Source organism: Podarcis melisellensis (genome assembly GCF_964234715.1).
Source record: "Podarcis melisellensis genome assembly, chromosome: 16".
NCBI classification, from domain to species: Eukaryota; Metazoa; Chordata; class Lepidosauria; order Squamata; family Lacertidae; genus Podarcis; species Podarcis melisellensis.
The window spans coordinates 109,494-121,489 of record NC_138533.1 but is presented as its reverse complement, the minus strand read 5'-3'; the positions used below and the strand labels follow the sequence as shown (position 1 = coordinate 121,489).

General features: G+C 57.8%; 1 protein-coding gene across 1 annotated transcript; it reads right to left on the bottom strand.

Annotated features, from left to right (window-relative positions):
- Positions 1 to 704: 704 nt before the first annotated feature.
- Positions 705 to 11,508, bottom strand: NES (nestin). Its single transcript, XM_081891291.1, is given in 6 exon segments — positions 705 to 5,948; positions 6,146 to 6,219; positions 8,460 to 8,584; positions 10,278 to 11,089; positions 11,092 to 11,130; positions 11,133 to 11,508. Coding segments are annotated over 6 exon segments (5,262 nt in total). The 5' UTR covers positions 11,203 to 11,508; the 3' UTR covers positions 705 to 1,806.
- Positions 11,509 to 11,996: the final 488 nt, after the last annotated feature.

The following is an 11,996-nucleotide window of genomic DNA, read 5'->3' as shown; positions in this document are numbered from 1 at the left end:
TGTGCAGAAGATGATCAAGAGCCTGAAAACCAAGCCTTATGAGGAACGGTTGAGGGAGATATGACAGCCATTTTCAGATAGCTGAAGGGCTGTCACATAGAAGAGGGAGCAAGCTTGTTTTCGCCTGCTCTGGAAGGCAGGACTCAAACCAATGGATTCAAATGGCAAGAAAAGAAAAACTTTTCTTAGGAAGAATTTTCTGAGGGCAAGAGCCATTTGACAGCGGAATGGATTCCCTTGGGAGGTGGGGACTTAGCTACCTTGATGGTATTTAACCAGATGCTAGGTAGTCATCTGTCAGAGATTCTTTAGCTGTGGTTCCTGCATTGCTGGGAGTTGGACTAGATGTCCTTTAGGGGTCCCTATGATTCTATGACATCTGTGCCCCTCCAGATGTTGGCCTCCGTATCCTACCAGCCCCAGCAGCCAGCACGGTCGATGGAAAGGGGTGGGGACAAGGGTCGTCCAGCAACCCCTGGAGAACCACAGCCCTCCAATTTAGAAATGAAGACTTGCATTCAAAGACCCCTTTGAGATCACCAGCCTATTTTCTTTGACAAGCCCACGTGTCCTGTGTTCTCTGTCTCTCTCCCTCCCACACCCACCCACCCAAAGAGAAAGCCACATCAAAATAGAACGCTTTGTAAATCACACATTCTTTGTAAAAGTCCAGTTTTAAAAGCAAGACGCTGTGAGTTTGCAAGTGGTGGGAAACAAATTGCTTTTATTAGCTTATCAAGGAGGCTCAGTCGGAAGAAGCCGGGGTCCGTCTTGCTGGCTCCATATCTGAAGGCAACAAAGCAGCAGAATTCTTAAGTCCTTCACCTGAAGGCCAGGGAGCAGCTGCCTCTCTCTCTGCAACTAGCAGGGTCCACACCAAACCACCAGCCCCTCCACACCCCAGGATCTGCTGCCTGCCCTTGGGTGGCTCTGCCCCAGTCCTGCTGCAAACACTCCTCTTGCTGGCTTGTTTCTAGGGTGAACTACAAAGCAGCCCCCGAAGACACACACTCCCTTCAAATTTGCGCATGGGAGACATTGGCCTGACTTGCACAGAAACCAACATTTTTGCAGCTTAAATCCCACTTTTCAATCTCCATAAACTATCAGGCCCCAAAGAAGCAGGAGGCGGTCAGACAGCAAGGAAGGTGGGACCCAGCTCAGCAATACCTTGATCTGTGGGCCGAGGAGCTTAAGAATTGCTGTGCCAGCCACAAAATCCTGAAAAGGGGATGTGCCAAGCCGCATTGGGGGTTTGTTTTTTGCAACGTAACTTGGGGGAGGCTGACGGTTCGAGGATTGAAGGCGCTATGGTCGAAAGGGCTCGAGTGTTGGCACTGAGGTGTTAGATCCAGCCGCTTCCCCCACAGTAGCAGCCAGCCCCGCAGGTGTCACAAGGCTTCGGACTGCCCCCTCTCCCAAACAACTGGGCCCACTTTAAGGGGAAGGGGAGGCCTATCGTGATTAAAACTCTGGCCCTATATTCTGCCACCCTATAAGGCACTGGGCTCGAATGCTCACTTCAACAAACAGGAGGTTTTTAACAAATCGCTACCATAAAGTCTCAAAGGAGGGGTTTTTTTTAAAAAAAAAGAAGAGTTCTATCTAATCAAAACTTTTGATTGTCAATTTGACGGCCTATTTTTATTTTTAAAATGAAAAATGGTAGTATGGAATCTAGAAAAACAAAATTTAAAAAGGTTGTGGAGGTTGTGGGGCATGGGAAGAGAGTGATCTCCTGGTCCCCTAGAGATCTTGCTTTGCCTCTGGCAGGAGTCAGCTGCTGGGAGGGACAAAGGCAGGGTTTCAGTTGTCTTCTGAAGACCATCTCTGCTGCTCCTCCTCTTCCGTCCGGAAGTTCAGGTGCTGGTTGGACTCCAGGTGGAGAACTTCATCCCCAAAGTGTGGTGGGACGGAGACAGCCCCTGGATCAGCACCCTTCCCCCCTTTGACACAGGCAGCCTGCAAGATGTCGACAAAGAGGTTCTCATTGGGATCTGTGGCCTCCAGGCCTTTGCCATGTCCCAGCAGAACCTTCTCTTGAACTTCCGGCTCCACATCTTCGATCCTTGGTGTCTCTTCATGGGACGGCACTTGAGGCAATCTCTGGTCTGCTGTCACCTCCACCGTGGAGGGCTCGTCCAGCTCCTCCCTGAGGAACTGCTGGGTTATGGTAACTTTCTTCATTGGTTCTTCCTCAGAGATGCCCCCATTGCACTCTGTCTCACCAGGCTGGAGGACCCCAATCCCATTCAGGATCTCCTCTGTGAAATCGGCAACGCCGGGGTCTTGCTGCAGCCCATTAGCATTGCTGTCAGCCCACAGAGGATCTGATCCTGCTGGGTCTTTGGCATTGGGGAAGGAGATTTCTGGGGCCTCTGTGGGGACCTGGGAGTCACTGACATCGGGCAAGGCAGTTGGTGCAGCCCGGCTCTCCTCTTCCTCATTCTCCAGGGATGGACCTTCCTCCCCTCCTGTCACTGTTGGTTCGGCCTCAACACACGGCTCAGCTGCCTTGATCAGCTCCTGGTTGAACTCCAGAGCTTGTTCCACGATCTCCAGGATGTCAGCATCTTTCATGCTCTCTCTTGAGATGCTCGCAACTGTCTCACCTGGGAGATCCTCGCCACGTGGGTCCCCCTCAGCCACATCTTCCTGTGGGACCTGGTCTTCTCTTCCGCTGATTTCAAGGTCCGTTGTCTCCTGGGCACAGGACAAATCTTCATGCTTCCCGCATGCTGGAGCCTCTGGTCCCGTGAGGTCTCCTCCCTGCACATCCAAAGACCCTTCTTCCCCCTCTAGCACAATTTCACCCAAGTCAGCCACGCTGGTCAGGGGAGAAACCTTGTGGCCACCTTCAGCCTCTGTGTCCCCCTGGTCACTCAGCTCCAAAGGAGCGTCCCCTTCCACAAAGGCATTTTCCTCCACGTTGCTGGGATCCAGCCGTTCTCCTTGGAAAGTGCTGTCCTCCTCTGCTCCCCATGCAAAATCCTGGCCAAGTTCTCCCTCATAGAACTGTTCTACCAACTGGGCTTCTTCTTCTTCCTCGCCTCCTTTCTGGGGGACTTCCCCACCAGCCAACTCTTTCTCAGATTCTGCATCCAACTGTGCAGAGTCCTTTGCATCCTCCTCCCCTCTGAGCACTTTGGCATCTTCTTCAAATAGGTTTCCATCACTTCCAATGAGTTCCAGAGCATCTGTCGTAGGTTTTTCTGATACTTTGGGATCGTCTGTGCCTGGGATGGGAGCAGCTTCTATGGCGCATCCCCCTTCCTCTTCTGTACCTTCTTGTTTGTTGATGTTCTCCTCTGTTGGGGGGCTGTGCAAACTCTCCTCCTCTACTGGAGGATGTTGCACCTCCTCTAAAGATGCGGATCCATCTTGGGTCACAAGAGGCAGTTCTGCAGCCTCTTGGCTCTCTGGAGGCGTTTGTTGGGGCTCCCCAGAGGCAGCCAACATCTGCCCCTCATACAGATGCAAGGGGGTGTGATCCGGCAGAGTCTCCTCCAGCATAATCGCCTTGCCACTTTCCAGGCCCTTCTCAACCCCCTCGGTCTCACGGCTGGCATTTGGGGAGCTGTCCCAAGATTCAAGGGAGTCCTCAGATCCCAAAGACTCACTTTGCGACTGGCCGTAGCTAGTGTCGGCCTGGTCCTTGCCCCCAAACCCGTCAGTGGGGCTGCCCTGCACTTCTGGGGGAACCTCCACCTCTTTGTCAGCAGGGGGGGCCAGGCTTTCGCCCAGGTGGGTGGCCAGCTGACTTTGGAGAACCTCTTCTACTCTGGCCACTGCTTGCTCTTCTTCCTCTGCCTGCGCATCGGCCTCATCCTGTTCAGCTTCCGGGCACCATGGCAGGTCCTTTGTCTCCAAGGGGGCTGCTATTTCTTCCATCTCTAGAATGCCTGCCTCCTCCTCCTCTTCCCTTTCAGCCTTGGAGGCTTCTGGGCCCACCACCAAGCTTCCCTCCTGGATGTCTCTGTCAGTGTCAAGAGCAGCCGCTGGGATCCCTTCTCCTCCTTCTCCTGCTCCCTCCTCCTTCTCTGCCAGTTGCTGCTCCTCCTCCGAAGCATCTCCTGCCACATCCTGCTCCTCTGCCCTGGAGATCTCTCCTTGCCCCAGGACATCCTTGCCTCGCAAGGCAACCTCCATCTCTTGGGAGCAGACAGGCTCTGTGTCTGAGAATCCCTGTTTCTCCATGGCATCTTCATTCCCCAACCCATCCTCTCTCGGGGGCCTGGGGATGTCCTCCTCTTCCTCCCCCCTCTCTTTGCCCCCCTCAGCATCCCTTGTGCTTTCCACCATTCCGGGCTCCCCTTCCAAGCTCTCGCCTTCCTCCCTTGCTGAGTTTTCTTCTGCCAAGGGGGTCTCCTCTGCAGGAAAGGCGTCAGGTTCCTGGGATGCCTCTCCCACCTCTCCCTCCCGCAGGGCCAAATCCATCTCTTCCAGAGGGGCTCCTGGTGCCTGGAGCTGTGCCTGCTCCAGCTGAACAAAGGGTTGCTCTGAGCAACTCTCTGCCGCCACGTGGCTCAGTGGTGCCACGTTCTCACAAGCAACAAACACTCCTGCCTGCAGGAGCTCCCCATCCAGCGCCTGCAAGTCCTCCTCCTCGTTCTCCTTGGAGGGGCTCCACAGCTCCCTCCTTTCCTCATCCTCCGACAGGTGCAGGGCTTCTGTGCTCACCACCTCCAGGTCTTCCGCTTCCTCCAAGTACCCTCCCGTGGCACCTGCCTGCTCCTCTGGGGGGCTGCTGGCACCAGGGTCCCAGCTCTCTTTCCCCTCCCTCACCGCCACAGCCACATCTTTGCCCAGGGCACCTGCCCCTTCTGGGCACTCGGGCACCTCCTCATTGCTGTGCCCGCCCTGCTCTGTGCTACATGACAGCGGGGGCTCCTCGCCTTCCTCTCCCGGAGGCACCACTTCCTGGTAGGCCTCGATCCTCCCGGTGACCGGGACGCCGTCTGCAGTTTCCCTGGCCTGCCCTTCTACCTCCAGCAACCCCATTTCTTGTGGAGTTGGGGGGTCTGTTGCCAGAGCCCTCTGAGTCTCTCCTTCATGCTGCTCTGCGCAGGCCTCACCGGGGCTGCCGTTCGCCTCTGGGGGATCTTCAGAGCCTTGGGTGCCCCACATAAGGTCTGCCCCTGGCAAAGTGTCCCCTGTGTGCCCTTTCAGCACTTTCTCTGTACTGGGAGGAGGGTCCGCTCTGCCTACGTCTTCTGTGGGGGGCGAGCCATCCAGAGGGAGGCCGTTTGGGGAGTCGGAGCCCTCAAGGAAGCTGGTCTCTGGCTGGTCATCTGCCGCGTTGACTACTTTGAGTGCTATTTCCAATGCTTCTGTAACCAGCCGGTCAGGGTAAGGACCGTTCTGGGATGTGGCCTCTCCTGCTGGCTCATTGCTGAGACACTCCTCTTCTTGCTCTTCCTCCTCCTCTTCTTCTTCCTCCTCCTCCTCCTCCTCACAAAGTCCTTCCTTCTCTCCTGCTCCAGTCTCTCTGCCACCCCTCATGTCTCTGTCCGCCTGGAGTCTCTGCTCAGTGCCCGAGCTGGATTCTTCCAAGGCGTCAGGAGTCACAGCGTCGAAAGACGGAAGGGACTCGTGCAAGAGTGACTGGGAGACAGCTGTGATTTGGGTGGCCGTCCAGACCTCAGTCTGCTCAAAAGCGGGCAAGTCGACGGGAGCCAGGACGTCTTTGGCTGGCAAGGGGTCCTCAAAACGTATGGCGGAGGGGTCCGGGAGGATGGTGCTGGCCTTCTGGAAATCCCTGGCCAAGGGGCTCCTGCTCTTGGGGGGCGCAGAGGAAGTGAAGCTGCCCGCTGAGGACTCATTCTGGCCCCTGGGCAGCCGGGGCTTTGCGCTGGCCTTTGGGAAGGTGGCTGGGCTCAGCCAGGGGTCTCGGGGGCCCAGGGGGCCTCTGTCCAGGGACAGGCCGTTGCTCAACTCCAGCTTCCCATCTGTAGAGAGAACAGAGACGCAAAAGATTTCTTTAGCTTGTGATCCCGGCATTCCAGTGGGGTTGGACTAGATGGCCCTTGGGGTCCCCTTCCAGCTCTACAGTCCTAATAAGCCTCTTTTCTCCCATGGGATTACTGCCATTCCGATCATTCATTCTCCCTCCATCTTTCTCTCTCTCTGCCCTGCTTATACATACCTCTGATGCCACTGGTCAGTTTGAAGTCGGCAGCCGGGATCTGCAGCCTGGTACTCTCAGCCTCCAGGAGGGTCCTGGAAATAAACGTGGGAGAGGGGCTGGTTGGTTTGTGGGGGTCTCTTGGGAGAAGACAAGGGCACTTGCCTGCCATGGGGGCTCTGCAAGACTTCCCTTGGCCCTGGCGGGCAGCAGCCGCTCTGCAGGGGACCCTCTCCCCAGCCCTGTCGGGAGATGCTGCCCATGGTGCGCTGAACCTTTGGCCGTAGGACCTTTGGCCTGCAAAAGGTGGCCTTTCTCAGCACAGAGCCAGGCCACCTCTCCCCCTCCATTGAACCGAATCCTTCAAGATTTGTTCTCGCACAGAACCCATTTTAGAGGGGGCAGAGGAAGGCCATCAGAGCCTCGGAAGAGCCTGCTGGATCCGGCCCCTGGCCCAGCCGGCCCAGCCTCCTGCTCCCCCAGTGGTCAAGCAGATGCCTCCATGGGAAACCCGCCAGCAGCATCCCAGCGCAAGAGAATTTTCTCCCCTCCGGCCATTTCCAGCTACTGGGATTCAGAAGTGTTTTTGCCTCCAGCTGTGGAGACAGAGCTTGGAGCTCAAGGCTGGCGGTCGGTCGTCAAGAGCCCTCTCCTCCTCCTCCTCCTCCTCCTCCTCCTCCATGAACTTGTCCAACCCACTTTTAAAGGCACCCAAGCTGACGGCCACCCCAGCCTCTTGCGGAAGGGAGTTCCACAGTTTATACAGGGTGGGGAATCTTCCAGCAAAACAGGCCACCAACTGCTGCAGTGCCTGTGGAGGCGTGGAGCCTGCAAAGCCCCCACCTCACAGCCACACAGAGGGGTGCGGAGCCTTGCTCTGACATCCTTTGCAGCTGCATTTGGGGCCCATTGGGGTGATGTCATGGGCAGCCTCTGCCGCCTCCTCCTCCCAGACAGGGCCCCCCTTTCTCATGCTAATGGCAGTGCTGAACCCCCTCAGCGGCCAGCCCACTTTTGTCCTGGAGGAGCCATGCGGGGAGGGGGGCTTGTGAACCAGAGCCCAGTTCCCAGGAGGAGGAGGGGTCTCGGGAGAAGAGAAAACAGGCCCCAGGAATGGAAAGAAGGGGCTGTGGGGTCCCTCTTCCTTCCCCTTGGGGGGCACCCAGAACACAGCCTGGAAAGCAGGGTGCCAAAGCCCAGACGCCTCACCCAACTGGGGATAGTTAGAGGGGACGCCTGGAAGAGTCTGCTTCTGCCTATACAGGAAAAGTGGTGAAGAAAGGGGGTATTTCTTAGTTGCTGTTTCGTTAATATCGCTTTTTGGATCATAAATGCCTTATTGGTTATTTGTTAATCATATAATGTGACTTATGTTGTAAGTGGGAATCTTGCCTTTGTTGTTGTTGTTATTTGAGTTGCTGGTGTTTTAGTGCAGTTTTATAGATCAAAATTCGTTTAATGATTATTTGTTATTTATGTTGTACTTGTGATGTCCTGTTAAGTTACTGATGTTTATCAGCTACTTTGGGATTCGCTTGAATGGAAAGTGGTGTAGAAATAAACCACAGAATCACAGAGCTGTAGAAATCAATTAAATCAATCAAAATGGGGAAGGGTCTCTGGAAAGGTGGAGGGGAGAGTTGCTGCTGCTCCCTTCTTTTTCTTTTTTTAAAAAAGAGCTGTATTTCTTTTTTAGCAGGGGTAAGTCGGGGGTTAAACCACTGAGCCTAGGACTTGCTGATCAGAAGGTCAGCAGTTCGAATCCCCACCACAGGGTGAGCTCCTGATGCTCGGTCCCTGCTCCTGCCAACCTAGCAGTTCGAAAGGAGGAGGGAAAGAAGGCTCTCAATGGCTACCAGCCGTGCTGGCTCTGCTCTGCCTCCGTAGTGAAGAGGCAGCAATGCATCTAAATGCCAGTGGCTGGAAGCCACAGGAGGGGAGAGGGCTGCTCTTGTGCTTGGATCCTACTTGTGGGTTTCCCCAAAAAGGCATCTGCTTGTCCACTGCGAGGACAGAAGGCTGGACTAGACGGGCTCCCTTTGGCCTGACCCAGCAGCCAGGATCTTCTGTGGTCCTTATGGAACCTCCAGCTCCAGAGACAGTCTATCTAACTTCCCAAGCTCTTTGGGGCATTTGGCCCCTATGAGGACAGGAGGCTGGACAAGATGGTCCACCTTTGGCCGGATCCAGCTACAGGGCTCTTGAAGTTCACTCAAGGAGCAAAGCCAGGGCAGGAAGAGGCCAGAGGGCCAGGCTGCTCCTCTGCCGCACCCCCCAGGCATCCCGTGGCCCCACCCTTCCCCAGAGTAGCCCCTGGGGCAATGAGCTCTCTCACCGGTAGGTGGCCACTTCCAGGCTGAGGGACATCTTGAGGTGCATGAGCTGCTGGCGCTCCTCCAGGACCTGGGCGATCTGGACCCGCAGGGACTGCTTCTCCTCCTCCAGGGACTCGATGGCCAGCTGTTGAGGCAGAGGAGAGACAGAGGCTTCTGTCAGCCAAGGGGGCTCCCTCAGCTCACGGAAGGGCCACCATGGCCGGCGGACACAGCTCCTGGCCTTGGCCTGGGAATTGCCAGAGGAACCTCCACCTCCCAAAGAGCCCCAAGGGTCCAACTCCCCCCCCCCCTGCAGGGAGAGTTTCCTCTGGGTGTTTTGGCTCAGGAGACACCCTTTGCCAGGGCACATCACCCCTGAGGTCCCTTCCAACCCGACAATTCTAGGATTCTATGATCCTTCCAGGGTCTCCTTGTGACAAGCTGACACGGTGCCTTGCAGCACGGCATCACTTGAGCCTGCTGAAGGGGGAATGGAGAAAGGCTTCCCCAAAGAGCTTCCACTCCCCCCAGCATGACCCATTGTCAAGGCTGAAGGGAGCTGGAGACCAGCAATATTTGAGGACCAGAAGGCCCACTTCCACTTCCTGGCTGTCTCCAAAACCACCTCTCTCTCTTCCACGTGAGCAAGAATTTGCACAAATCCCAACCCTGCTTCTGAACCACAACCTCCCTGCCCTCCTGTCCCCACACCCCTCCTTGCCCCAAATCTCCCCCCAATTCCACAACTGGAGTCCAAGCTCACAGCAGCACACAAACCACAAAAGAGGCACAAATCACAGAATGGTGGAGTCAGAAGTGGCGCAAAGGGCCATTCAGATCAGTTCAGGAATGATGGGCAGCCAAGCAGCCACTCTGAAGACGGGCGGCTGGACGAGGCAGACCCCCTTTGGCCAGCTGGACCTTATAGTCTCTCATGCCACATAGGAGCAGTGAGGGCGCCCTAAAACTTCACCACAGGTGAGGAGAGGGACCATTTAGGCAGGGACCCTCCCCGCAAACAGCACACAAACTGGAGTAGGAGTGAAACCCACCCTGGGGCAGACCAGAGGTCCAGCACAAATGAGACTATTTTGAAAAGAAGCAGCAGCAGTCTAGAAAGCTGATGCAACTAGGAAAGAGAGAAGGCTCTTATTCCCCCCAGCCAGGGACAGACATGTGTCAAAGGGTCCAAGATAAAATGGGAGTTTTCTTGTCCTGGGAAAAGCCAAAGCTTTGCCCCTCCCACCCCCTGGCACCGACACAGACTCTTGGAAGCCCCCCTCTTCCTGCACACTCAGAGTAGGGAGTCTGGCATGGAGACCCCCACCCAGGCGGGCCCAGGCGCAATGTTCTGCATGTGCAACAGACCCCCTTGGAAGGTGACAGGCTCTCCTGTGCTGGATGTTTTTCAGCAGGGCTGAGATGGCCCCCTCTTGGGGATTCCTGCATTGCAGCGGGTGGGCCTGACGACACTTGAGGGCCTAACTCTATTGCTCTATGAATCCCCTTCCCTCAGTGCCCAGGCTTGGCTTCAACTCTCTTTAACTCATGGGCAGATAAAACCCACCGGCCGCCCCATCTACCCAACATCTCCACTCTGTTCCCTAGTGGGCGGGACACTTGGACGCCAGAGGAGCCGCCTGGCAGTTCTCTCGCTGCTGCTGCTGCTGCCGCTCCTCGGGTGCCTTTCCAAGCAGAGGGGGTCTCTTCCCCCAGCCCCCAACTCGCACAAGCTGCCCCTGGAACGGTGGGGTCGGAAGGGACCCCCAAGGGCCATGTAGCCCAACTGGCTGCAGTGCACTGGAGAGCCGCCCCGCCCCGCCCTCCTGCTGACCCACCTGGAGCTGGCCGGCCTCGCCGTGCTGCTGCTGCCACTGCTGCGCCAGGCTCTCTTCCAGGACCTCCTTGCGGATCTTCAGACCGGCCAGCTCCTTCTCCAGCTGCTGGAGGCGCAGCTGGCCCTGCCGGTTGCCCTCGGTGGCTCTCCAGAGCTTCTCCTTGGCCTCGCCCAGGGCGGCCTCCAGCTGCCAGACCTCCGCCTTGTAGGTCTCGGCGGCCCCCTTCCAGATGCTGGAGAGGCGCTGCGCGTAGTCCTCCACCTCGGCGGGCTGGAAGCAGCCCTCGGCCGTCGGGGCGCCGCGCCGGCCGCTCTGCAGGCTCCCCACGCCGGCCGCCTCCTGGCCCAGCGCCGCCTTCTCGTCCCGGTGCGCCTCGTCCAGCGCCCGCACCTCCTGCTCCAGCTGCGCCGCCTTCTCGCGGAGCCACAGCTGCGCCCGGCGCTCCTCCTCCAGCTCCTTCCTGCTCCGCGACAGCATCCTCTTGGCCTCGTCGCGGGCCGCGCGCTCCCGCTGGCACCGGCCCGTCGCCTGCTGCACCTCGTCGCGCAGCGCGTCCCGGGCCAGCTCGGCCGACGCCTTGTCGCGGAAAGCCTGCTCCAGGGTGGCCCTCAGCGCCGCCACCTCGCCCTCGTAGCGCGCCCGCCACGAGCCCTCGACGGGGCTCAGGCGCAAGCCCTGCACCTCGGCGCGCAGCCCCTCGTTCTCCTCCTCCAGGTGCTTCACGCGCGACAGGTAAGCCTCCAGCCGCTTGTTGAGGTCCCACATCTGCAGGGACTCCTCGCCCAAGGCGCGAGAGCCCACCAACGCCTCCATGGCTGGACGGCAGCGAGACCGAGACGAGACCGAGAAGCAGCGGAGTCCCGGAGCTCGGCGGACGGTGCTGGGCAGCGAACGAGCGCCCCGGCGCAACAGCACCGCTATTCATACTGGCCGGGAGGAGGAGGAGGAGGGCTCCGAGGGGAGGGGGCTGGCCTTAATCCCTCCCCCCCCCACTCGAGGGAAGGCGGACGAAGGAGCAGCGCGGAGCCCAGCAGCAAATGTCAGAGGGGCTGCCCCAGGGGAGACGGAGCCAGCTGGTTTTCTGCTGCTCCAGAGGGCAGGACCCCGATTCCAGTGGCAAGGAAGGAGATCCCGACATTAGGAAGACCTTTCCGATAGTACCGTAAGAGCAGTTCTACACGAGAAGGGGCTCCCACATTCCTCTGCAGCTTTTAAGCAGAGGCTGGATGGCCGCCTGTCACGGGCGCGTCAGCTCGGGGTTGGACTGGATGACCCTTGGGGTCCCTTCTAATCCTAAGATTCTAAGGCCAAGAGACGGGAAGAGCCCTTCCTGCCTCCTCCTGCTTCAGATGGCAGGGGCTGGCCAAGGAATCTGGAGAGGAGAGGAAACTGCGAGCCTCTGACAACTGCCAGCGCCCGGTACGCGGGGCGGTTTGTGCGTGTGTCGATCCAATGCGCTGTTCGTGGGATCATTGAGCTGGGAGGGGGCACCCAAGAGGTCATCCACTCAACCTCTCCCAGCTCAACGCAGGAATCTTACGAGTCCAGCCAATACCTCCAGTGAAGGGCAGCCCTCAACCGGGGGGGGGCAGCTTTTTCCCCCCTGGGGGACCATTTGTTCCCGTTCACTTTCTGCGACGTGCCCCCCTTATTCTGCCCGCCCCACCCCGCGATGAATTTCTGAATCTGCGCCTCAGTTCCTTCCCCGCTCTGCCGCCT